Source organism: Pristiophorus japonicus, chromosome 9 (assembly GCF_044704955.1).
Source record: "Pristiophorus japonicus isolate sPriJap1 chromosome 9, sPriJap1.hap1, whole genome shotgun sequence".
NCBI lineage: Eukaryota > Metazoa > Chordata > Chondrichthyes > Pristiophoridae > Pristiophorus > Pristiophorus japonicus.
Window position 1 is genome coordinate 187616367 of NC_091985.1, and position 27931 is coordinate 187644297.

Here is a 27931-nt window from a genome sequence, read left to right on the forward strand (position 1 = left end):
GGGCATCTATTGTAGATGAACAGACCTTTGTGCATGTTGATGCAGGTGAGCTCTTTCGAAGATTCCGCCAGCTCCTGCGTCATGTAGGCCGAAGTTAGGTCCAACTTGGTGAACGTCTTTCCTCCAGCCAGGGCCGCAAATAGGTCGTCTGCCTTGCGTAGGGGGTACTGGTCCTGTAGAGAAAAAATGGTTAATCATTACTTTATAATTCCCACAAATTCTGACCATGCCATCGCCTTTGAGAACCGGAACAATAGGACTGGCCCACTCGTTGATCTCCACTGGCGCGATGATGACTTCTCGCTGCAGCTTGTCCAGCTGAATTTCCACTTTCTCTCGCATCATATATGGCACCGTCCGTGCCTTGTGATGGATGGGTCGTGTACCGGGAACCAAGTGGATCTGCACCTTCGCCCCTGAGAAAATTCTGCTGCCTGGCTCAAACAACAACAGGAACTTGCTCAGAACCTGGGCACATGAGGCATTGTCGACGGATGAGAGCCCTCGGATGTCGTCCCAGTTCCAGTGGATTTTTCCCAGCCAGCTTCTGCCGAACAGTGTGGGGACATCTCCTGGTACAATCCATAGTGGGAGTTCGTCAACTGTTCCATCATCGGAGACTTTTAATACTGCGCTGCCAATTACAGGGATCAGCTCTTTAGTGTAAGTTATTAGCTTGGTATGAATGGGGCTACGCTTGGGCCTGTGTGCCTTGTTGCACCACAGCCTGTCGAAGGCGTTTTTGCTCATGATAGACTCACTCACATCCGTGTCCAGTTCCATGGATACTGGAATTCTGTCCAGTTCGAATTTTAGCATGATAGGTGGACATTTTGTGGTGAAGGTGTGTACCCCGTACACTTCTGCCTCCTCGGTTCGAGTCTCTAGTTCAGCCTGATCCGCTGTGGATCCATCCTCCTCTGCAACGTGGTGGTTTGCAGGGGTTGCACATTCGCTGGAGATGTCCCATTGTTCCACAGCCTTTGCACATATAGTGTTTGAAGCGGCATTGATGGGTTCGATGATCACCTCCGCAGCGCCAACAAGGTGTTAACTGCCTCGCATTAACGTTTGATGGCAGACTCTGGGTCATCTGAGGTTGCACAGCTGCAGGCGTGTACTTTCTGCCATATGCATTTCCTGCCTGAAAACGATGTTACTTTGTGTACAGTACTTGTCGAAACCTCTTTATGCTGCGAAATTTGTTGGGTATTATCGCTCACGTTCATAAATGCCTGGGCTATTGTTATGGCTTTGTTCAGGTTCGTGTTTCAACAGTCAATAGTGTGCGAAGTATAACCTCATGGCCAATGCCAAGCACACAAAAGTCTTTTAGCATTTGCTCAAGGAATCCATCTAATTCACAATGACCTGCAAGGTGTTTTAGTTCGGCAATGTAGCTTGCCATTTCCTAGCCTTCAGACCGCTGAAACATGTAGAATCGATACCTTGACATCAGAAAGCTTTCCTTCGGATTTTGGTGCTCCCAGACCAGTGTACACAGTTCTTCATAGGATTTGGTTGTTGGCTTCACAGGAGCGAGAAGATTCTTCATGAGGCTATAGGTTGTTGCCCTGCAGACAGTGAGGAGGATCACACTTCATTTAGCAGCGTTCTCATCCCCTTCCAGCTCATTGGCTACGAAGTATTGGTCGAGTCGCTCCATGAAGGCCTCCCAATCATCCCCTTCTGAGAATTTCTCCAGGATACAAACAGTTCTCTGCATTTTCGCATGGTTGTTCATTATCTCGTCGCCAATTGTTATGCTTATAATAAAGTAATGCAACTGAGTACTGTAGACAATGAGTAAGTGTGACCTTAGCTACTTTATTCAGACTCTAGAGTGCTGGGACAGCGTGGTAGGCCTGTTTATATACAGTGCTCCCAAGGGATGCTGGGATCTCTTGGGACTCCAATAGGTAAGCCCTCTGGTGGCGGTACTGTTGCCTGGGGTTGCATACATGACAGGTGGGCCAAGGCAGCAGCGTGTTCTGCAACCAATTGCGGTGCTTGAGGTTTGGATCCTGAGTCGGCCTGTCAGGTGAATCAGTGTGAACCCCTCTTAAAGAATTTATCTTTTAACAGTTAAATTCAGGTTTCTTTTGTCAACAAAACAGTTTAATATTTGTCAGTATTTTGTTTCCCTGGAGTTCCTATTATGAGTTCCAGACACTTTAGGCCAAGTGGAATAGATGTTGAAAAGATCATTAATTTCCCTCTTACCATGTCACTGTTAGTTAAAGGTACAGAGATTGATTGCCCCTCATTATACTTTCGCAGTAGTTAAAGTAACATCCTTCCTATTGGTAGTGAGTCACATTCTGTGCTGGAGGAGATGGCTGGTGGCATCAGCCTTTAAAATACTCCTCCACTTGTTGAAATCCCTCCAAAGCCTCACCCCTGCCTCTCTCTCTAACTGCCTCCAGCCCAACAACCCTCTTAATAGGTTGGGTTTGTTTTCTTTGGAACAGAGGAGGCTGAGGGGAGACCTTATAGAGGTGTATAAAATTATGAGGGGCCTAGATAGAGTGCATAGGAAGGACCTATTTCCGTTCGCAGAGGGGTCACCAACCAGGGGACATAGATTTAAAGTAATTGGTAGGAGGTTTAGAGGGGATTTGAGGGGACATTTCTTCAACCAGAGGCTGGTGGGGGTCTGGAACGCACTGCCTGAAAGGTTGGCAGAGGCAGAAACCCTCACCACATTTAAAAAATATTTGAATGTGTATGTGACGTACTGTAACCTGCAAGGCAACGGACTAAGAGCTGGAAAGTGGGATTAGGCTGGATAGCTCTCTGTCGGCCTGCGCAGACATGATGGTCCTAAATGGCCTCCTTCTGTGCTGCAAATTTCTATGCTTCTATAATGAGAAACAAGTTACAGTGTTGGGGGTTGATAACTACGTGTTTAAAGGTCATTCATTTCCCTCTTTCCATGTTGCTGTTAGTTAAAGGTACAGAGATTGATTTACCCTCATTACGCATCTTTAGTCGTTAAACAAAAATCTTTCCGGTTAGCAGTGAGTCACATTCTGCACTGGGGGAGACAGCTGGTGGCTTCAACCTTTAAAATACTCCTCTTGTCCAAATCCCACCAAGGCCTCACCCCTCACTATCTCTGTAACCTCCTCCAGCCCACCAACTCTCTTAAGGAGAAACAATTTTCAGTGTCAGAAGGCTCGGTAACCAGAGGGCACCAATTTAAGGTGATTTGCAAATGAACCAGATGCTACACGAGGGGGAAAAATTAAGCAGCCAGATGTTATGTCCTGGAACGCACTGCCTGTAAGGGTGATGGAAGCTGATTCACATGTTACTTTCAAAAGAGATAAATATTTGAGTTGGAAAGATTTTCAGGGTTATGAGGCAAGAGCAGCGGAGTGGCTTGCATCGTAGGGTCTTGAGAAGTAGCAGCAGGGATAGTGGATGCACTGGTTGTAATTTACCAAAATTCCCTGGATTCTGGGTTGGTCCCAGCAGATTGGAAAACTGCAAATGTAACACCCCTGTTTAAAAAAGGAGGCAGACAAAAAGCGGGAAACTAGTTAGCCTAACATCTGTGGTTGGGAAAATGTTGGAGTCCATTATTAAAGCAGTAGCAGGGCATTTGGAAAAGCAAAATTCGGTCATGCAGTCAGCATAGATTTATGAAGGGGAAGACATGTTTGACAAATTTGCTGGAATTCTTTGAGGATGTAACGAACAGGGTGGATAAAGGGGAACCAGTGGATCAGGTGCATTTGGACTTCCAGAAGGCATTTTGACAAGATGCCACATTAAAGGTTACTGCATAAGGTAAAAGTTCACAGGGTTGGAGGTAATATATCAGCATGGATAGAGGACTGGCTAACAGAGAACAGAGAGTCGGGATAAATGGGTCATTCTCTGGTTGGCAATCAGTAACTAGTGGGGTGCCGCAGGGATCAGTGCTGGGGCCTCAACTATTTACAATTTATATTAATGACTTGGATGAAGGGACCGAGTGTATCGCGGCCAAATTTGCTGATGCTACAAAGATGGTGGGAAAGCAAGTTGTAAGGAGGACGCAAATAATCTACAAAGGGATATAGATAGGCTCAATGAGATGGCAGAAATCTGGCAGATGGACTATAATGTGGTAAAATGTCAAGTTATCCCCTTTGGTAGGAAAAATAAAAAAGTAAATTATTTATATGTGACAATTACAAAATGCTGTAGTATAGAAGGATCTGTGGGTTCTTGTACATGAAACTCAAAAAGTTAGTATGTAGTTACAGCAAGAAACCAGGAAGGTAAATGGAATGCTGGCCTTTATTGCAAGGGGGATGGATTATTAAAAGTAGGGAAGTCCTGCTACAACTGGACAGGGCGTTGGTAAGACCACACCTGGAGTACTGCGTACAGTTTTGGTCTGGACTTGTCTCCATTCCCATTCCGAGGGTATTGCTACACCAGACGGGAGGGGCAACATTTGGGGACACTGATTTCCCGCCAATTCCCATTCCCCTTCTTTCTGGTGGATAATGGAGGGGCCACTGTGTGTAATGTGCAAGTCAGTAAGAATTGTCAGCAAGCTCTTTCTAATTGGAGATTTTATTCAGTAGAAACTTTCACACACTATTGTAGATTTTGTACCAAAGATCAATTTAGAATTAAAGTAAAAGTTCATAATTTTATTCCAAATTGAATTTCTGTTGTGAGTTGCTGAATTGAGGGGAAAGATAACACACAGCGTTTCATAAATGGACACTGCAGCCCCAAGAACACAATCAGCAATATCTCCAGAATATTAAAGTCCAGCCCAGTTATAGGGTTATTAACATCAGCAGAAACAAACCCCAACTGTCAGAATGAACATGGTTCAGTCGGGATGTGATTAACAGCAGCAATAACAGCACATTCCAACCCCTGCAGTCACTTGTGAACTCGCTGGTGTTTCAGCAGGTGGGATGACCGAGTGAATCCCTTCCCACACTCAGAGCAGGTGAATGGCCTCTCTCCAGTGTGAACTGGCTGGTGTCTCAGCAGGATGGATGACAGAGTGAATCCCTTCCCACACTCAGAGCAGGTGAATGGCCTCTCCCCAGTGTGAACTCGCTGGTGTGTCAGCAGGGTGGATGACTGAGTGAATCCCTTCCCACACTGAGAGCAGGTGAATGGCTTCTCCCCAGTGTGAACTCGCAGGTGTTTCAGCAGGGTGGATGACAGAGTGAATCCCTTCCCACACTGAGAGCAGGTGAATGGCTTCTCCCCAGTGTGAACTCGCAGGTGTTTCAGCAGGGTGGATGACTGAGTGAATCCCTTCCCACACTGAGAGCAGGTGAATGGCTTCTCCCCAGTGTGAACTCGCAGGTGTTTCAGCAGGGTGGATGACAGAGTGAATCCCTTCCCACACTGAGAGCAGGTGAATGGCTTCTCCCCAGTGTGAACTCGCAGGTGTTTCAGCAGGGTGGATGACTGAGTGAATCCCTTCCCACAGTAAGAGCAGATGAACAGCTTCTCCCCAGTGTGAACTTGCTGGTGCATCAGCAGGTTGGATGAATGAGTGTATACTTTCCCACACTCAGAGCAGGTGAATGGCCTCTCCCCAGTGTGAATTCGCTGGTGTTTCAGCAGGTTGGATGAATGAGTGTATACTTTCCCACACTCAGAGCAGGGGAATGACCTCTCCCCAGTGTGAACTCGCTGGTGTGTCAGCAGGTGGGATGATGTAGTGAATCCCTTCCCACACTCAGAGCAGGTGAATGGCCTCTCCCCAGTGTGAACTTGCTGGTGTCTCAGCAGGGTGGATGAATGAGTGAATCCCTTCCCACACTCAGAGCAGGTGAATGGCCTCTCCCCAGTGTGACTGCGTCGATGAATTTCCAGCTCAGACGGTGATCTGAATCCCTTCCCACAGTCACATTTCCACGGTTTCTCCGTGGTGCAGGTATCCTTGTGACTCTCCATGGTTGGACGATCAGTTGAAGCCTCGCCCACACACAGAACACATTTACAGTTTCTCCCCACTGTGAATGTGCGATGTTTATTCAGGCTGTGTAACTGGTTAAAGCTCTTTCCGCAGTCAGCGCACTGGAACACTCACTCGGGTGTGTGTGTATCTCGGTGCTTTTCCAGTCTCACTGATGTTTGAAATCTTTTCCCACAGACAGAACAGGCAAACATTTCTCCTTCCACTTTCAAAGGCCGATTATATTCACATCCTGATGAATGGATTGACTCCGTCAGATCTTGACGTGTTGTTTGGTTTGTGTGTCCTGTCTGAAAATCTCCCCTTCTAATATGCTGTAAAAGGAGATAACAAAACTCATCACTGTCAGTACAAGACAGAAATTCAGGATAGACACATCTCGTTTCCATGGAACATTCTTTCTTCTCTTGTTCTTCCAAAGCTGTAAATCCCTGTCCCACACATTGTCCCTCCTGCTGTGCTGAAATCCAAACCCATCGCACATTTCTAGACTGTTTCTCCTCCACTCCCGGTTTTCACCACCAATTCTGGCTGGGTTCAGTTCTACACTCACTGGTTCCCCTCCCCTGAAGGTGCTGACTCTGGCTGGGTTCAGTTCTACACTCACTGGTTCCCCTCCCCTGAAGGTTCTGACTCTGGCTGGGTTCAGTTCTACACTCACTGGTTCCCCTCCCCTGAAGGTGCTGACTCTGGCTGGGTTCAGTTCTACACTCACTGGTTCCCCTCCCTTGAAGGTGCTGACTCTGGCTGGGTTCAGTTCTACACTCACTGGTTCCCCTCCCCTGAAGGTGCTGACTCTGGCTGGGTTCAGTTCTACACTCACTGGTTCCCCTCCCCTGAATGTACTGACTCTGGCTGGGGTCAGTTCTACACTCACTGGTTCCCCTCCCTCTCCTCCCCTGAAGGTTTTTTTCTCTCTGTTAAGTTAGTACTTAGTCTTTAAATAAAGGTTAGTTAAATCAGCTGATTGCTGAGTAGTTGTTGGGTGTGTTTTTCTAAGGTTTAGAGTTTAGTTCTACATGATAGCTTCGAATGTAACTCGAGGGATGGCAGGATAGCCCAGTCCCATGTATTGCGCATCCTGTGGCATGTGGGGAAATCCTGGATGCTTCGTGCAGTCGGGATGACCACGTGTGCAGGAGGTGTCTTCAGCTGCACCAAGTCGAGCTGTGTGTTTTGGAGCTTGAGCAGCGTCTGGAATCACTGCGGTGTGTCCATGAGACTGAGAGCTTGTGGATAGCACGTTTCTAGAGGTGCTCACCCCGCAGCTTTAGAGTGTGCAGGCAGAGAGGGAGTGGGTGAGCACTGGACAGAAGAGGAGGACCAGGCAGGTAGTGCAGGAGTCCCGAGTCCATCTCGCTCTCCAACCGGTACTCTGTTCTGAGTACCAGTGAGGACGATGGTGGCTCTGGGGAGTGCAGCCAGAGCCAAGTCCACGGCACCACGGGTGGCTCAGCTGCACAGGGGGGAGGAAGAAGAATGGAAGAGCTATAGTGGTAGGGGATACAATAGTCAGGGGAACAGACTGGTGTTTCTGCGGCCGCAGACGTGACTCCAGGATGGTATGTTGCCTTCCAGGTACCAGGTCCAGGATGTCACCGAGCGGCTGCAGGGCATTCTGGGGGGAAGAGGGTGAACAGCCAGAGGTTGTGCTCCGTATCGGGACCAATGACATAGGTAGAAAGAGGGATGAGGTCCTGCAGGCAGAGTTTAGGGAGCTCGGAGCAGGACCTCAAAGGTAGTAATCTCCGGATGACTCCCGGTGCCGCGAGCTAGTGCGTACAGAAATAGGAGGCTCGAGCAGATAAATGCGTGACTGGAGAGATGGTGTATGCAGGAGGGCTTTAGTTTCCTGAGGCATTGCGACCGCTTCTGGGGGAGGTGGGACCTGTACAGACCAGACGGCTTGCACCTCAACAGCGCCGGGACCAATATCCTCGCCGTGGGGAGGGGGCGGGGGGTATGCTAGTACGTAGGAACATAAGAAATAGGAGCAGGAGTAGGCCATACGGCCCCTCGAGCCTGCTCCGCCATTGATTACAATCATGGCTGATTCGATCATGGACTCAGGTCCACTTACCTGCCCGCTCTCTTTCACCCCTTATTCCCTTATCATTTAATAAACTGTCTATTTCTGACTTAAATTTTTTCAATGTCCCAGCTTCCACAGCACTCTGAGACAGTGAATTCCACAGATCAACAACCCTCAGAGAAAAAATGTCTCCTCATTTCAGTTTTAAATGTGTGGCTCCTTAGTCTAATATTATGTCCACTAGTTCTAGTCTTCCCCATCAGTGGATCCTCTCTGCATCCACCTTGTCAAGCCCCCTCATAATCTTATACGTTTTGATAAGATCACCTCTCATTCTTCTGAACTCCAATGAATTGAGGCCCAACCTACTCAACCTTTCCTCATAAGTCAACCCCCTCATCTCTGGAATCAACCTTGTGAACCTTCTCTGAACTTCCTCCAAAGCAAGTATATCCTTTCGTAAATATAGAAACCAAAACTGCACGCAATATTCCAGGTGTGGCCTCACCAATACCCTGTATAACTGTGGCAAGACTTCCCTGCTTTTATACTCCATCCCCTTTGCAATGAAGGCCAAGATTCCATTGGCTTTCCTGATCACTTGCTGTACCTGCATACTAACCTTTTGTGTTTCATGCACACGTTCCCCCAGGTCCCGCTGTACTGCAGCACTTTGCAATCCCCCAACACCGTGAACTTTTATCTTGTGCAGTAACCTTTTATGTGGTACATTGTCAAATGCCTTCTGGAAGTCCAAATACATCACATTTACTGGTTCTTCTTGATCCATCCTGTTCGTTACATCCTCAAAAGAATTCCAGCAAATTTGTCAAACATGACTTCCCCTTCATATATCCATACTGACTCTGCCTGACCAAATTTTTTTTTCCCAAATTTCCTGCTACTACTTCTTTAATAATGGACCCCAACATTTTCCCAACCACAGATGTTAGGCTAACTGGTCTATAGTTTCCTGCTTTTTGTCTGCCTCCTTTTTTTAAATAGGGGCGTTACATTGGCAGTTTTCCAATCTGCTGGAACCTCTCCAGAATCCAGGGAATTTTGATGAATTACAACCAAGGCATCCACTATCCCTGCCGCTACTTTTATTAAGACCCTGGGATGCAAGCCATCAGTTCCAGGGGATTTATCCGCCTTTAGTCCCATTATCTTACTGAGTACCACCTCCTCAGTGATTGTAATTGTGATAAGTTCCTTCCCCCCCTGTAGCCCCTTGACGATCCACTGTCGGAATATTATTAGTGTCCTCTACCGTAAAGACTGATACAAGATATTTGTTCAGAGTTTCTGTCATCTCCATGTTCCCCATTACTAATTCCCCGGTCTCGTCCTCTGAGGGACCAACATTTACTCTAGCCAATCTTTTTCTTTTTATATACCTATATATACCTCTTGCTATCTGTTTTTATATTTTGTGCTAATTTACTTTCATAGTCTATCTTCCCTTAATCATTTTTTAATTCATTTTTTGTTAGCTTTTCAATGCTTCCCAAACTTCTGTCCTCCTACTGGTTTTGGCCACATTGTATGTCCTTGTTTTTAATTGGATACTGTCCTTTATTTCTCTGTTAGCCACGGAGGGCTATCTTTTCTCTTACGACCTTTCCTCCTCACTGGAATATATTTTTCTTGAGAGTTGTGAAATATCTCCTTAAATGTACACCACTGTTCATCAACCATCCTACACTTTAATCTATTTTCCCAGTCCACTTCAGCCAACTCAGCCTCATTCCTTTGAAATCTCCTTTATTTAAGCTGAGTGCACTGATTGAATTCCAACTTTCTCACCCTCCATCTGAATTTGAAATTCAACCATGCTATGGGCTTTCATTCCAAGGGGATCCTTTACTGGGAGATTGTTTATTAATCCTGTCTCATTACACAGGACCAGATCCAAAATAGCCTGCCCGCTGATTGGTTCAGTTACATAATGCTCAAGGAACCCGTCCCTTATGCACTCTATGAAATCTAGGAGGATGAGACCGGGGAATTAGCATTGGTTGTAATTTTCCAAAATTCCCTGGATTCTAGGGAGGTCCCAGCAGACTGGAAAACTGCCAATGCAACGCCTCTATTTAAAAAGGAGGCAGACAAAAAGCAGGAAACTATAGACCAGTTAGCCTAACATCTGTGGTTGGGAAGATGTTTGAGTCCATTATTAAAGAAGTAGTAGCAGGACATTTGTAAAAGCATAATTTGGTCAGGCAGGGTCACCATCGATTTATGAAGGGAAAGTCATGTTTGACAAATTTGCTGGAACTCTTTGAGGATGTAACAAACAGGGTAGATAAAAGGGAACCAGTGGATGTGGTGTATTTGGACTTCCAGAAGGCATTGACAATGTGCCACATCAAAGGTTACCACACAAGATAAAATATCACCGGGTTGGGGGGGAATATATTAGCATGGATAGAGGATTGCCTAACTAACAGAAAACAGAAAGTCGGGATAAATGGTTCATTCTCGGGTTGGCAATCAGTACCTAGTGGGGTGCTGCAGGGATCAATACTGGGACCCAACTATTTACAATCTATATTAACGACTTGGAAGAAAGGACTGAGTGTATCGTAGCCAAGTTTGTCGACGATGCAAAGATGGGAGGAAAATCAATGTGTGAAGATGACACAAAAAACCTGCAAAGGACACAGACAGGCTAAGTGAGTGGGCACACATTTGGCAGATGGAGTCTAATATTGGAAAGTGTGAGGTCATGCACTTTGGCAGAAATAAATCAAAGAGCAAGTTATTATTTGAATGGACAAAAATTGCAAAGTGTTGCAGTACAATTGGAGCTGGGGGTACTTATGCATGAAACACAAAAGGTTAGCATGCAGGTACAGCAATTGATCAGGACGCCAATAGAATCGTAGCCTTTATTGCAAAGGGGATTGAGTATAAATGCAGGGAAGTCTTGCTGCAGTTATACAGGGTATTTGTGAGGTCACACCTGGAATACTGCGTAAAGATTTTGGTTTCCATATTTACGAAAGGATATACTTGCTTTGGAGGCAGTTCAGAGAAGGTTCACTAGGTACATTGCGGAGATGAGGGGTTGACTTATGAGGAAAGGGTGAGGAGGTTGGGCCTCTACTCATTGCAATGCAGAAAAATGAGAGGTGATCTTATCGAAACATATAAGATTAGGAGGGGGCTTGAGAAGGCCGTTGCAGAGAGAATGTTCCACTGATAGGGGATACTAGAACTAGGGAGCATAAACTTAGAATAAGGAGCCGCCCAATTAAAACTGAGATGAGGAGGAATTTCTCCTCTCAGAGGGTTGTAAATCTGTGGAATTCGCTGCCTCAGAGAGCTTTGGAAGCTGGGTCATTGATTAAATTTAAATCCGAGCTAAACAGTTTCTTAACTGATAAGGGATTAAGTGGTAATGGGGATTGGGCAGGGAAGTGGACCCGAGTCCATGATCGGATCAGCCATGATCGTATTAAATGGCGGAGCAGGCTCGAGGGGCCGTATGGCCTATTCCTGCTCCTATTTCTTATGTTCCCCTCCCTCTCCTTCCCTTAAGTGCTGATTCTAGCTGGATTCAGTTCGACTCACTGGTTCCCCTCTCCCCCGCTGAAGATGCTGACTCTGTTTGAGTTCAGTTCTACACTCACTGGTTCCCCTCCCCTGAAGGTACTGACTCTGGCTGGGTTCAGTTCTGCACTCACTGGTTCCCCTCCCCTGAAGGTGCTGACTCTGGCTGGGTTCAGTTCTACACTCACTGGTTCCCCTCCCCTGAAGGTACTGACTCTGGCTGGGTTCAGTTCTACACTCACTGGTTCCCCTCCCCTGAAGGTACTGACTCTGGCTGGGCACAGTTCCAGTACCAAGATGGACGCGCATGCGCTGTGCTACGCACTGAATCAAGATGGCGGAGCGCTGAACCTGCCTTCCTGCACCAAGATGGCTGCCGTTAGGCTGGGCCTGTGATCGGGAGAAAGCCCCGAAGCTGCAACTGCCGATATTCCAGTTATTATTCCAGGCTTGCGGCGGGCACCAGTTGTTTATGAAGCCTCCCCGGCTCCCCGCTGGTCTATTACTCCGCTCAGTCCCACTGAAAAGGACACTTCTGTGGAGCCTGTCCAAAACATGTCGTCTCCGCCATTCCATGCACCGCGCATGCTCCAAACACAGCCAGGGCCTGCGCCTGCACACTGAGCTCCTGTAGTCTGGGTGCGGCACATTCTCTCCGCGGGGCATGCTGTGTACATAAGACCATGAGAAATAGGAGCAGGAGTGGGCCACCCGGACCCCCGAGCCTGCTCCCCATTCAATAAGATTTGATGGGACAGTGTAGAGGAAGCTTTACTCTGTATCTAACCCCGTGCTGTACCTGTTCTGCAATGTTTGATGGGACATCGTACAGGGAGATGAACTCTGCCTCTAACCAATGCAGTACCTAACATAAGAACATAAGAATTAGGAACAGGAGTAGGCCATCTAGCCCCTCAAGCCTGCTCCGCCATTCAAAAAGATCATGGCTGATCTGGCCGTGGACTCCAATTACCCGCCCGCTCCCCATAACCCTTAATTCCCTTATTGGTTAAAAATCTATCTATCTGTCCAAGTCACTCTGCAGCCTCTTCGCATCCTCCTCACAGCTCACACCGCCACCCAGTTTAGTGTCATCTGCAAACTTGGAGATATTACACTCAATTCCATCATCTAAATCATTAATATATATTGTAAACAGCTGGGGTCCCAGCACCGAGCCCTGCGGCACTCCACTAGTCACTGCCTGCCATTCTGAAAAGGACCCGTTTATCCCGACTCTCTGCTTCCTGTCTGCCAGCCAGTTCTCTATCCACGTCAGTACACTACCCCAATACCATGTGCTTTGATTTTGCACACCAATCTCTTGTGTGGGACCTTGTCAAAAGCCTTTTGAAAGTCCAAATACACCACATCCACTGGTTCTCCCTTGTCCACTCTACTAGTTACATCCTCAAAAAATCCAGATGTGTCAAGCATGATTTCCCTTTCATGAATCCATGCTGACTTGGACCAATCCTATCACTGCTTTCCAAATGCGCTGCTATTTCATCCTTAATGATTGATTCCAACATTTTCCCCACTGCTGATGTCAGGCTAACCGGTCTATAATTACCCGTTTTCTCTCTCCCTCCCTCCTTTTTTAAAAAGTGGAGTTACATTAGCCACCCTCCAGTCCATAGGAACTGATCCAGAGTCGATAGACTGCTGGAAAACTATCACCAATGCATCCACTATTTCTAGGGCCACTTCCTTAAGTACTCTGGGATGTAGACTATCAGGCCCTGGGGATTTATCGGCCTTCAATCCCATCAATTTCACTAACACAATTTCCCACCTAATAAGGATATCCTTCAGTTCCTCCTTCTCACTCGACCCTCGGTCCTCGGAAGGTTATTTGTGTCTTCCTTTGTGAAGACAGAACCAAAGTACTTGATCAATTGGTCTGCCATTTCTTTGTTCCCCATTATAAGTTCACCCAAATTCGACTGCAAGGGACCTCCGTTTGTCTTCACTAATCTTTTTCTGTTCACATATCTATAGAAGCTTTTTCAGTCAGTTTTTATGTTTCCTGCAAGCTTCCTCTCGTACTCTATTTTCCCCTTCTTAATTAAATCCTTTGTCCTCCTCTGCTGAATTCTAAATTTCTCCCAGTCCTCTGGTTTGCTGCTTTTTCTGGCTATTTTGTATGCCTCTTCCTTGGATTTAACACTATCCTTAATTTCCCTTGTGAGCCACGGTTGAGCCACCTTCTCCGTTTTATTTTTACTCCAGACAGGGATGTACAATTGCTGAAGTTCGTCCATATGATCTTTGAAGGTTTGCCATTGCCTATCCACTGTCAACCCTTTAAGTATAATTTGCAATCTAATCTCGCCAATTCGCGCCTCATACCGGCAAAGGTACCTTCCCTTAAGTTCAGGCCGTAGTTTCTGAATTAACTGTGTCACTCTCCACCTTAATAAAGAATTCTACCATATTATGGCCACACTTCCCCAAGGGGCCTCGCACAACAAGATTGCTAATTAGACCCTTCTCATTACACATCACCCAGTCTAGGATGGCCAGCTCCCTAGTTGGTTCCTCGACATATTGGTCAAGAAAACCATCCCTAATACACTCCAGGAAATCCTCCTCCACTACATTGCTACCAGTTTGGTTAGCCCAATCTATATGTTAATTAAAGTCGCCCATGATAACTGCTGTACCTTTATTGCACACATCCCTTATTTCTTGTTTGATGCTGTCCCCAACCTCACTACTACTATTTGTTGGCCTGTACACAATTCCCACTAACGTTTTCTGCCCTTTGGTATTCCGTCGCTCCACCCATACCGATTCCACATCATCCAAGCTAATGTCCTTCCTTACAATTGCATTAATTTCCTCCTTAACCAGCAATGCCACCCCACCTCCTTTTCCTTTCTGTCTATCCTTCTTAAATGTTGAATACCCCTGGTTATTGAGTTCCCAGCCTTGATCACCCTGGAGCCATGTCTCCGTGATGCCAATCATGTCGTATCCGTTAACTGCTATCTGCGCAGTTAATTCGTCCACCTTATTCCGAATACTCCTTGCATTGAGGCACAGAGCCTTCAGGCTTGTCTTTTTAACACACTTTGCCCCTTTAGAATTTTGCTGTAAAGTGGCCCTTTTTGGTTTTTTGCCTTGGGTTTCTTTTCCCTCCACTTTTATTTTTATCCTTTCTATCTTTTGCTTCTGTCTCCATTTTGTTTCCCTCTGTCTCCCTGCATAGGTTCCCATCCCCCTGAACCTATTCCAGTGAGAATCAGTGCCAGAGGAAACATGCAGCACAGCCTGGTCTCCAGTCATCTTGAATTCCCCTTGCCATTGGAGCAAGATCTTGCTCTGCCAAGCCCAATTATTTTGCTTCGGTCTTCACAATGGAAGACACAAAAACCATGCCAAAAATTGCTGGTCACAGGAATGTGGGAAGGGAGGACTTTGAGACAATCACTATCACTAGGGGGGTAGTGCTGGACAGGCTAATGGGACTCAAGGTAGACAAGTCCCCTGGTCCTGATGAAATGCATCCCAGGGTATTAAAAGAGATGGCGGAAGTGAAAGCAGATGCATTCGTTATAATCTACCAAAATTCTCTGGACTCTGGGGAGGTACTAGTGGATTGGAAAGCAGCTAATGTAACGCTTCTGTTTAAAAAAGGGGGCAGACAAAAGGCAGGTAACTATAGGCCGGTTAGTTTAACATCTGTAGTGGGGAAAATGCTTGAAACTATATCATTAAGGAAGAAATAGCGGGACATCTAGATAGGAATAGTGCAATCAAGCAGACGCAGCATGGATTCATGAAGGGGAAATCATGTTTAACTAATTTACTGGAATTCTTTGAGGATATAACAAGCATGGTGGATAGAGGTGTACCGATGCATGTGGTGTATTTAGATTTCCAAAAGGCATTCGATAAGGTGCCACACAAAAGGTTACTGCAGAAGATAGAGGGACGCGGAGTCAGAGGAAATGTATTAGCATGGATAGAGAATTGGCTGGCGAACAGAAAGCAGAGAGTCGGGATAAATGGGTTCTTTTCGGGTTGGAAATCGGTGGTTAGTGGTGTGCCACAGGGATCGGTGCTGGGACCACAACTGTTTACAATATGCATAGATGACCTGGAAGAGGGGACAGAGTGTATTGTAACAAAATTTGCAGATGACACAAAGATTAGTGGGAAAGCGGGTTGTGTAGAGGACACAGAGAGTCTGCAAAGGGATTTAGATAGGTTAAGCGAATGGGCTAAGGTTTGGCAGATGGAATACAATGTCGGAAAGTGTGAGGTTATCCACCTTGGGAAAAAAAACAGTAAAAGGGAATATTATTTGAATGGGGAGAAATTACAACATGCTGAGGTGCAGAGGGACCTGGGGGTCCTTGTGCATGAATCCCAAAAAGTTAGTTTGCAGGTGCAGCAGGTAATCAGGAAGGCGAATGGAATGTTGGCCTTCATTGCGAGAGGGATGGAGTACAAAAGCAGGGAGGTCCTGCTGCAACTGTATAGGGTATTGGTAAGGCCGCACCTGGAGTACTGCGTGCAGTTTTGGTCACCTTACTTAAGGAAGGATATACTGGCTTTGGAGGGGGTACAGAGACGATTCACTAGGCTGATTCCGGAGATGAGAGGGTTACCTTATGATGATAGATTGAGCAGACTGGGTCTTTACTCGTTGGAGTTCAGAAGGATGAGGGGTGATCTTATAGAAACATTTAAAATAATGAAGGGGATAGACAAGATAGAGGCAGAGAGGTTGTTTCCACTGGTCGGGGAGACTAGAACTAGGGGGCACAGCCTCAAAATACGGGGGAGCCAATTTAAAACCAAGTTAAGAAGGAATTTCTTCTCTCAGAGGGTTGTGAATCTGTGGAATTCTCTGCCCAAGGAAGCAGTTGAGGCTAGCTCATTGAATGTATTCAAGTCACAGATAGATAGATTTTTAACCAATAAGGGAATTAAGGGTTACGGGGAGCGGGCAGGTCAGTGGAGCTGAGTCCACGGCCAGATCAGCCATGATCTTATTGAATGGCGGAGCAGGCTCGAGGGGCTAGATGGCTTACTCCTGTTCCTAATTCTTATGTTCCTATTTTTTTTAAGCCCGTGTGGTAGCTAATGTGCAAGGGCCACCTCATGTTAAAAGAATTCACGCTATTAGCAATACATAACAATCCTCTTCCTCTGCAGTTATTAATCTAGTGCAATTCCCCATGCCTGTAGTTTTGTTATATTACAATTTGAAATATCTTCAGTTATCAGCAACAAATTGCATTTATATTGCGCCCTAAACATAGTAAAATGTCCCAAGGCACTTCACAGGACCGTTATCAAACAAAATTTGACACCCAGTCACATAAGGAAATATTAGCACAGGTGACGAAAAGCTTGTTCAAAAGGGTAGGTATTAAGGAGCATTTTAAAGGTGGAGAGATTTAGGGAGGGAATTCCAGAGTTTTCAGCATCGGCAGCTGAAGGTACGGCCACCAATATTGGAGGGATGAAAATTGGGGCTGCTCAAGAGGCCAGAATTGAAGGAATGCAAAGATCTCTGAGGGTTGTTGGCTGGAGGAGATTACAGCAATCGGGAGGGGAAAGATCCTGGACTGATTTCAAAACAAGGATGAGAATTTTGAAAGCGAGGCATTGATGGACCAGGAGCCAATGTAGTTCAGCGAGCTCAGGGGTGATGGGTGAACGGAAATTGGTACAAGTTGGGATGAGAGGGCTGAGGACAGATTGAGTAGAATAGGCCTATATTCTCTGGAGTTTAGAAGAACGGAAGGTGATATCATTGAAACATATAAAATTCTTAGAGGAATTGACAAGGGCTGGATAGTCTAGAGTTAGGGGTCCTAGTATTAGGATAACAGATCGGTCATTTAAGACTATGAGGAGGAGCTATTTCATCATTCAGAGTTGTGAATCTTTGAAATTCTCTATCGAATAGAGATCTTACTGAATGGTGGAGCAAATGGGAGGGGCCGTATGGCCTACTCCTGCTGCTGCTACTTGTGTTCTTGAGTAAGGATCCGGGCAGGAGTGTTCAGCCATGAACTCATTGAATGGCGGTGCAGGCTCAAAGGGCCGAATGGCCTACTCCTGCACCTATTTTCTGTTTCTGTGTTTTAGAAACAGAAAATTACAGCACAGAAGGAGGCCATTACGGACCATCATGTCCACGCCGGCCTACAAAGAGCTGCACGGCCCTCGGTCAGCAGCCCTGAAGGTTACATATAAACCTATGAACAATAAACAATGGCAGAAAGGTAAATAGCACCCAGCCCAACCAGTCCGCCTCACACAACTGCGACACCCGTTGTACCAAAACATTCTACACTTCACCCCAACCAGAGCCATGTGATATCCTGGGAGAGGCAAAAACCAGGTAAAAACCCAGGCCAATTTAGGGGGAAAAAAAATGGGAAAATTTCTCTCCTACTCATCCAGGCGATCGAAATTGGTCCAGGAGGTCACCCCGGCCGTATTCGATTCCCTGCAGTACTTACCATTATACCTGTGCCGGGCAACAAGAGGTGATCTCCTCTCATCCCAATTACCAGCTCTCGGTCCGTAACCCTGCAGGTTACTGCACTTTAAGTGCCTATCCAACCATCTCTTAAAAGTGGTGAGGGTTTCTGTATCCATCACTTTTCCAGGCAGTGAGTCCCGGATCCCCACAATCCAATGCGTAAAGAAGCCCCCCCTCAAATCCTTCCACCAACCACCTTAAAACTATGCCCCCTAAGTTTAAGCTTAAGTTTACGGAGAGTGTGAGGTGTGAGGCCGATCAGAGGCGTGGATGAGGGTTTGAGCAGATGAGCTGAGGAAGGGGCAGAGACCAGCGATATTATGGAGGTGGAAGTAAGCGTACTCGGTGACTGAGGGAATATGGATTCAGAAGCTCATCTCGGGGTCAAGTACGACGCCAATCAATAAACTGCAACTCTCCATATCTGTGTTTCAGTATATTAGAATACTACATATCTCAAGTGATCAATGCTTCAATATTAGTAGTTATCAATATAAGTAGTTATCAATATATTTTCTTATAATTCTAAATGTTGATGAATGAATAATTGATTCTATGGGTGATAGGCCGTGCTGGTCTTTCAGATGGGTCTGTGCATCGTGATCAGTGAATTGTCTCTGTGCTTCCGCTTCAATCTTTCCATTGGCTTTCTCACCAGATGGGAAATATTTGAACATTGAGATCTGATGGTGTCGGTGTGAGTGCAGCCGCACCTAATGTACAGAGATCGGTCCATCTGCTGGGCTCTGCCTCAAACTGGAGTCACCTCTTCGATCAAAGCCCTTTACTCTAAAACACACACAAGATTCACTGTGACTGTGTTTAGAGACAGAAACTGATCTCACTTCAATCCCATTACACGGCCTCATGCTGGATAATTGTGCTCGGTGGTCAGACTCTCCCAGTCTCATTTCCTGTCTTACGGTGTAACCTGTGTGTACTGTCTACAGGACCGCTGTGTATCTGAGTAAATGGCACTTTCTCTTACCTTCCTCCCCAGTCGATCTATTGAAGCACTTTCAATCGGAAGGCGCTCACTGGTTGGTGCTCTCACAATCCTGCGCTGGTTCACCTGCTGTAATTCCTCAGTCCACAATCCCTGTTTCCTTCCAGCTGTGGAACTCTCTCAGTCACTCCGCCATTCACCGGGACAACTAATTATGACAGGGCAGAAAATGAGAAGAATATTAATATCGTGAAATGGAATATAGTGTAAAGTGTTTTCCCAACATTTCAGCAAAGTACATGTCCAGTTTTTATTTGATTTTATCCTTTTCCTCAGATCTCTGTCCCGCCCGTCTGGACTTACAGAAAATCATCAGAATTCTCCCCGGGTTACATACTGTCTGATCTCACTGGGCCCCCGGGTTACACACTGTCTGATCTTGTGAATGTTTAAAAATGAATCGAGACATTGAAGTTGAGAACGTGGGAATTATATAGGGACAGTATAAGCTAACAAAGAATTCATGTTTAAAATCAGACCATACTTAGGTCGGCTTATGAGTGGACAAAGGGAAAGAGGGATCAAAAGAGATAGGCTGAACTAGGATGTCACTCCAGCCCTATCTTGTTATCTTTTGCCGAAAATGTATGACCGTCGTCCCTTTACAATGTAACGTCACTTTGTCCGTAGGAAGTGAGTGCGTTCTATCAGAGTTGCATTCCTTCTGTCTGATAAGGTCCCCGATCGGGATTTGCTTTTTAAATAAAAGCTTGCTTTGTTTAAAGCACAAACGGTATTCGTTTCAGTAATTTTGCTGAACCAGATTGAGAGAAAAGAATCTACATTTACATTTGGTGTCAGAAGTGGGATCTCAACGGACGACTGCCGAAAACTTGCGAATTAAGAGCCAGACTAGCCTTGGACGAGACGAGGGGAAAGTGGCCACTGGAGTGAGTATGATTTCAATACTGCTCCAGTTTCCCCCGGTTTCAAAAGTCTGAGGAAAGTTTAGCCACTCGCTGGTTCTCAGGTAGTGTCTGAACGAGATCCAGGACAATCTGGTGAATACCTTTCAAACTTAGAATAGGGATAGAGATAGGGAAATTGCGCGGTGACGCAAACCAAGCGGCGACTTGGGAAGATAGGTTAGAATAGGTCAGTATTGCGCGGTGACGCAAACCAAGCGGCGACTTGGAAAGATAGGTTAGAATAGGTAAGTCTTGCGCGGTGACGCAAACCAAGCGGCGACTTGGAAAGATAGGTTAGAATAGGTAAGTCTGCCTGGGTTCGAGGCCCAGAGCCTGCCTGGGTTCAAGGCCCAGTGTCTGTGTGGGTTCGAGGCCCAAGTAGATCCGTGCGGCGACACGGAAAGTAGGGATAGTTAGAGCTAGATAGGGATAGATGATCAATCATGGATCCAAAAATTAATAGGAAAGAAAAGAGACTCTTGTGAACGTCTGTTTTAAATGAGAAATGCTTGTGTGATTTTTACTGTAAAAAAAAAGGCGGGGAGTTGTGGTTTGTTTTTGCTCCACCTACTTTTTCAAACAGAATGAAAGTTTTTTTAACCCTTCGTAGTGTTGTCCTGTATGTGGGAAGTTTAAGAGTGTGAACCTTATTGAATTACGTATATTCGGATGATAAGTTACGGAGCCAGGAAATGCACAAAGGATAGGTTTGTTGAGTTTGGTGGTTAAAAAGGATCTGACATGCTCACTTACTTGTCGAAAGAAAACATTCAGAGAAGGCACAGCAAAACAACTGAGATGGATTCAAAAGGATGAAAAAATATATTATATTAAATAACACGACCTTGAGGCTGGAACAATTGAGATAACGAAAAGCAATCCACAGCCTACGTGCCAGACTTCCCTCTAGTTATGGAAAAGACAAAAAAAAAGTAACGTACTAAATAGGTGCTGAAAGAAAAAAAAATGTTCTGAGATTTTTAATTATGAGAAAAATTCCACTGCAGTCTAAAAAAAATCACTCCTGTCGAGTTGGCAGAAAAATTCCATTAAATTAGGACTTTCATTGACAGAAGGAGGACATATTAAAAACCGTAGACGTCTTAAAGAAAGAGTGCACGCACGAGAAACGTACTCAGAGTTCCACTGGGCCCTCTGAGAAATGTATCGATAGACTACGTAGTTAAAATGGTTGGCTTTGCGTTGACCGAGGCTGATGACGAAATTGAATTTCAGTAAACAAATGTGTGGTCTCGTTTTAAATCAATTTAAAAAAAATATCTTTGGCAAGTACTTGAATAAGAAGTTAAAAAATATTGGAGTTTAATCAAATGCTGCCTTTCCTGATGAAAAGATTTTTTTTTTCAGATGGTTACTTGAAGTCACGTAATGACATCAGGTCTTCTCACAAACCTGTAAAGGAGTTAACCCTTTCCATTGACAGCCGTTTCATACTGAACATTATCAATTTGGATTTCTTAATAGAAAAAAGACTCACCTAACAGAGGAATGGTGCGATAGTCAGAATAAAAATAAAAACAGAATTAGCTTATGTAATAATACTTGCCTGATACAATAAAGAAATAGATACTCAAACAAAACAAATTGAAGAGTTAAAAGGCTAAGATAAATAAGCTGAAAGGGATCCACAAACTCAACTTAACCCTGACCTCCGATTTCACGGAGTGACCTCGACATGCATGGATATAATGCAGAATCAAGGGACCTGTGGGCCCTGGTAAAGCAAACCCTCAGCCCAACTGAGCATGCCCGATTTCTAACTCACCTAGGACGTGCAACTCATGATGCATTGGTGGTTGCTCACCCTAACGATGTCCAGGATCGCCTAAACGCTATCTTTAATGCTCTCACCACGACCTTTCAGAAGCCCATCAGTATGGCCGCAGTATTAGAAACTAAACCCAAACGAGAAGAAACTGCCGATGAATTAATGGAAAGATTTATTGAAATATACGGAAGTCAATCAGGAGATAATGCCTTCAGGGCAGGAGAGGATTCTCCTCAATTCTGCGCTATCCTACTTCAGTGCCTGCCCTATTCGGTTGCTCACGCTATCCGGACAAATAATTGGGCAGATAATAGTAAAGCCCAGATGGAAAGGGCGGTTAAATATTATTGGCAGGAAAAGAAAGGAGAGGGGGGAGGTGTGCCCCCCCCAACCCGGGTCAAGACTGAATACGTGACTAGAAAGGAAGAGCCGTCTCGGATGGAAGGACCAAAACACGACCCAAGGGGATACCAGATGGAACCGCAGTATTGCGTGCAGGGTTGGGTGGATAAACAGGGATACGGTTATATCAAACACCCAAATGGCCCGGGCCCTGCTAATTACGGACCGCCCTTCTGTCCCCGGCCTGGTATGGGAAGAGGTCGGGGCTGGGAAAGACGAGATGGATGCTTTATTTGTGGGCAAGAAGGACATTGGAATAGAAATTGTCCCTCCCGTCAGCACGAAAAAGGAAGAGGAGAGGGGGCAAGGGGGGAGAGGACGGGGATCTTACACTAACTTCTCCCAGAACAACCCCTTTGGCCAACCGTCCCCCGATTAGAAACATAGAAACATAGAAAATAGGTGCAGGAGTAGGCCATTCGGCCCTTCTAGCCTGCACCGCCATTCAATGAGTTCATGGCTGAACATGCAACTTCAGTACCCCATTCCTGCTTTCTCACCATACCCCTTGATTCCCCTAATAGAAACAATTACAAAAGATTATTCGTATTGACGACGCAGCTTGATTGTGCAGGGACCCTCCCCGGATGACGAACCGATGATAAAAATTCGGAATGAGTGGCAACCCTTCTTGATAGATACGGGAGCCTTCATGTCTTCTGTACAATCAAAGCTTAAACTCCCCGCCTTCACTGAAACACAGGGACTGTCAGGATTCCTGGGACAAGTCTCGACATTCCCGGTGTCAGAACCGGTTAAAATGAGTTACCAGGAAGAATCGGTGGAACATCGATTTGTTATCACAACCAATCTGGACTGTAACTTGATGGCTAGAGACCTCCTCTGCAAATTCCAGTTGCATTTGGAGTGTGGAGATGATGGGATTAATGTAAAACAGGGAACCCTTAAGCGGCAGTATTATACCACTAGAACCCCTCAGTGGTGGTCTCTGGACCTGCCGCAGGCACCCTATCACGTGACTCTAGCATACGATCCCAGTGGAAAGAATCAGGACCTGCAGAACTTTTATCAGGATCACGAAGGGGAAGTGAAGGAAATTCTATTAAGGGCTAGAGTGACTGGACCGGAAGGGAAGGCAGATTTTGTGGAAATGGACAGCCCCCAACGGTGGCACCACATATTACTCGTGAAGTATTACCTCCCCACCACGCTAAAGATTTGGGAGTTATGGTGCGCCAGGCTATAGACGAGGCTGACCCTACCAGCCGGGATGTGCAAATTGTAAAACATGGCCGAACAGTCCAATTCCACGGGAACCCCGAGAAGGTCTTAACGACTCTGCAGCATCATACTGGCTCTGACATACCTGACTATGTGGATCCTCATGTGTGGGCAGAGGACCCCTCCCAAGTGGGTTATACTCCCATTGATCCGATTGAGATCCCAGTGCAGGGCAATGTGGACTGGCCCTCTATCCGACAGTACCCACTGAAATCACAGGCAATACCGAGTATCCACCGAGCTTTGGAGGCTAGCCGAGTCGAACCAATTTGCCAGTTTCCAGTCCCTAGCACGGCTAAACAAATGCGACAGTGTTTGGGGATGATCAATTACTGCAGATCCTGGATCCCTAATGTTGCCCTGATGACTAAGCACCTCACCCCGTATACAAATAAGTAAGGCAGCTTTGAAATAGAAACCGTAGACGTCCAAGCCTTTAAGGAACTAAAGACAGCCCTGCTGCAAGCTCCGGCTTTGGGCCGGCCCCTCTATGACCGGCCCTTTCAACTGTATTGTACAATTCTGAAAGACTGTGCTACCGTTGTCTTAACACATCTCACTCCCTAGCTGCCCTCCTGGGCCAACTGCAGATTCAATACCTTACCATAGCCAGGCAAAGCAGATATGTGATCTACTTACTAAACAATCCTAAGCTGACCTTTCGGCACTGTACTGCAATTAATCCGGCCTGTTTTCTTACTGAGCCACCCCAAGATGAGGAAGAACCCAGTCATGATTGTTTATCTTTAATTTAAGAGGCCACATCAGTCAGGGAAGATTTTGTTGATGTACCAATTGAAGATCCAGACTGTATTATGTATGTTGACGGAATTAATCCAGAAGGTACACGAATCTCAGGATACGCCATAGTAAACCAGGAGAATCAGGTCTTGGAATCTGCCGCTTTTGAAACTGCCTATTCTGCTCAACAAGCTGAACTATTCGCACTCACCCGAGCCTGTATCTTGGCCAAAGATCTCAAAGTCAATATCTATACCGACTCTAGGTATGCCTTTGGGGTGGCCCATGATTTCGGACAATTATGGAAAAATAGGGATTCCTAACCTCACAGGTTAATGAGATATCCCATAAACAGCTAGTATCTGATTTGTTGCAAGCCCTCATGGTCCCCAAACGCATTGCCGTTGTCAAATGTACTGCCCACACTACCGGAAATTCTCTGGTTGATATAGGGAATCGTTGTGCTGACCAAGAGGCCAAACAGGCCTCTCGTGACCAACAGATGGTAGTGCCCAAAATTATGAGTCGGACTAAAAATCCTGCGAAGGATAAGTTAGCCTCGGAAAAACCAATGCCAACCATCCAAGATGTTATAAAAGCACCGGAAGGCGCTCCTGAAAAAGATAAACTGTTGTGGAAATATTATGCATGTACTTATGACAATGTTTCTAAACTCTGGACCACTCCTGCGGAACAGACTTGCATGTCTGACGAGTTGGCTCGATGGGTTATTGAATGTATGCATTTTGCTACTCATTGTGGAGCAAGGACCACGAATGACACACTTTTGGCTACTTGGTGGCACCCTAGACTCCAGGCGCTCACCCAGAACATCAGTAGTCGTTGCCTGGTTTGCCAGCAACATAATCCAGGGAAGGGAGTCCCCTGTGATTGGGGTAAAATGCCCCTACCCGAAGGTCCCTTTGAGACATTTCAGTTGGACTACATTCAGTTGCAAAAAGTTCAGTGTTACAAATATGTGTTAGTAATAGTAGATGTGTTTAGCAGATGGATTGAAACCTACCCTACCCTGGACAATAAGGCTCAAACTGTTGTTAAGGTGTTAATGAGGGAAATTGTTCCTCGATATGGTATCTCAGCTCGATTGATGACCACCTATGTTCTTTCTCTGACTCAGGCTCTGCGACTAGCTCACAACCAGGTTCAAGATGCTCACCTCGACCTCCCAGTTTTACCCGAATTGTCCCTCGTGGCACCAGGGAAGTATGGTTTCGGAAGGGATTAGAGCCACAATGGGAGGGGCCTTTTCAGGTGTTACTCACTACCCCCACTGCAGCCAAGGTTGAGGGGAAAAGTGCCTGGGTTCACCTGCACCACTGCAAGCTCACCACCCTCTAACGAACCTATTTTACTGGTTATTCTAACTCCTGTTTCTGTTCCAGACTTCCTCTTCTCCATAGCTGAACAAGGCCGTTGGCATCCTAATTGGAACGTGGACCAGTTTGAACTTTTACCCGTAGTGATAGACAGCCAGCTACACCGACGGTGACCTGAGAAGAGAGACGGGAAAACTGAACTCTTTTAATCAGCAAAATAATTGGACTATTTATCTGAATCCTGAGCCATAAGATGAAACTGTCTGTATGCCACAGTCTGTATAATAGTGTTGATATATGACAGTTTCGGCGCATGGGAGGGGAGACAGAGACGAGAGCTCCATGTAAACACCTTTTTGTACATGTCTTATGTTTATGCGCAAAATGGGAACTTTTCTAGATGCTGGGTGTGTTCACATTCCCTATACATTTCCCTATACATTCCAAAGGGGGAATTCCTTTGCGCCCCGTTCCACTGACTCTAACTGAGACTGTCAGATGGATTCAGAGCCAAACTATCACGAGAGGAGGGGGGGCCAATACAAATACGAGAGGGGAAAGGCGGGTCAAAAGAGGGATCTCAGAGATCAGGAGGAGTATCATACCGTTACCACATGAACGACCATGGGGTGGTCACCAAGTGGGAGAGTGCTGGAGATCCCATTAGTCAGACATTCCAGGGATGGTACCAACCAACCTACAACCGTGAAAAGGAACCCCCATTCATAGCCCTGACCAATACCTCAGGGATTGGGAGGCCAACCGGGGACATATGTCTAACCCGAAATGACACCAGTAACAAGGGACATATCATAGGATACAGCAAATACCCAAACAGTCTCAACATCACCACAGGTGCACGAGTCACCATCCTCTCTCACCTTCCGAATAAAACAGGTGGAGGTTTGTGGGCCCAGTCCTGGGACCCGGAAGATGGACAGGGTCCTGTTATCTGGGATATGTGGTGCCATTTGTGCGGCAAGTACATACCCTGGCGGAAGCACATGCCTCCAGCCAATACAAGCGAGCCATCACCCCCGCCGACAAGTTCTTTGGGGTCATGATGTTCCCAATCAGGATAGGACGTCTCATGGATGAAGTACAGAACCTAGAGACGATATTGGAACAGATAACTAACAATACTACTGAAGCTCTGGAGGGCATCACAGCTGAAATGATAGCAATAAGGACCGTAGCATTACAAAACCGAATGGCCCTCGATTACCTGTTAGCTGAGAAAGGGGGAACGTGTGCCCTGATAGGATCTGAATGTTGCACTTACATTCCTGATAGTTCAGAAAACATAACCAATCTCGCTGATCACATAAGAAGGTAGGTGAAGAAGTTATCCACACCAGCAGAAGGATCTAGGTGGTTTGATTGGCTATCAGATGGATCTTGGAGATCCTATCTAATTGTTGGTTGCCTTAACCTTTGTTGTAAAGTAATGATGGCAAGGTTAGCAAACCCTCTTGTGGTCAAGGGCTCCCGAGTTATGATCCAACGAACTAAAGAACTACTCGACACTAACAACAATATGGATCAGGAAAGAGAGTGCGAACGGCTGAATGCGATACTCCTGGAATAGTCACCAGGGTTATCATGGAATGATAAAAGGGGGGAATGTGAATGTTTAAAAATGTATAGAGACATTGAAGTTGAGAACGTGGGAATTATATAGGGACAGTATAAGCTAACAAAGAATTCATGGAGGAATAGCCATGACATCTCAGACTCGAGACTGCGAAATGTTACAATACTAACACGTATTGAAACAAAACCCACAGCTTGCAGAAAAACCTCAAGGTCTTATTAAATCATGTTATTAACCTGAAACATTAACAGAAGGTCTTTGTTTAAAATCGGACCATGCTTGGGTCGGCTTATGAGTGGACAAAGGGAAAGAGGGACCAAAAGGGATAGGCTGAACTAGGATGTCACTCTGGCCCTATCTTGTTATCTTTTGCCGAAAATATATCACCGTCGTCCCTTTACAATGTAACGTCACTTTGTCCGTAGGAAGTGGGTGCGATCTATCAGAGTAGCATTTCTTCTGTCTGATAAAGTCCCCGATCGGGATTTGCTTTTTAAATAAAAGCTTGCTTTGTTTAAAGCACAAACGGTATTCGTTTCAGTAATTTTGCTGAACCAGATTGAGAGAAAAGAATCTACATTTACAATCTCACTGGGCCCACCCCCGGGTTACACACTGTCTGAGAGGAGGGGGGGAGGGTAGACATATAATCTCCCCCCTCAGCCCCTTCTCCCCCCACCGCCGATCACTTGCCGCCATTTTGCAGTTCCTTCAACAACCGTCAACATCCGGGGATACGAGACATGCGCAAGCGCGCTCAGCGAGTTGACGTGTTCCGTCGCTGCTATTGGGTGAAAGCAGCTGATTGACAGCTCGCCCCACCAATCCACGACCGGCACAGCTCCAAAAGCGCCCCGCCCT

At 46.0% G+C, this 27931-nt stretch overlaps 1 protein-coding gene across 4 annotated transcripts; it reads right to left on the reverse strand.

Moving 5' to 3' along the window:
* Positions 1–4585: 4585 nt before the first annotated feature.
* Positions 4586–27793, reverse strand: LOC139273377 (zinc finger protein 16-like). 4 transcript variants are annotated; one of them, XM_070890208.1, is made up of 4 exons: positions 27687–27744; positions 25504–25650; positions 19040–19205; positions 4586–6264 (listed from the first exon to the last, which is right to left on the reverse strand). In XM_070890208.1, the coding sequence occupies exon 4, from the start codon at positions 5926–5928 to the stop codon at positions 4894–4896; it is 1035 nt and encodes a 344-aa protein (XP_070746309.1). In that variant the 5' UTR covers positions 5929–6264; positions 19040–19205; positions 25504–25650; positions 27687–27744; the 3' UTR covers positions 4586–4893. The 4 variants fall into 4 exon arrangements, with proteins under 4 accessions (XP_070746309.1, XP_070746308.1, XP_070746310.1 ...); XM_070890207.1 differs by lacking the exons at positions 25504–25650; positions 27687–27744 and adding an exon at positions 27764–27793; XM_070890209.1 differs by lacking the exon at positions 27687–27744 and having other exon boundaries at positions 25504–25705.
* Positions 27794–27931: the final 138 nt, after the last annotated feature.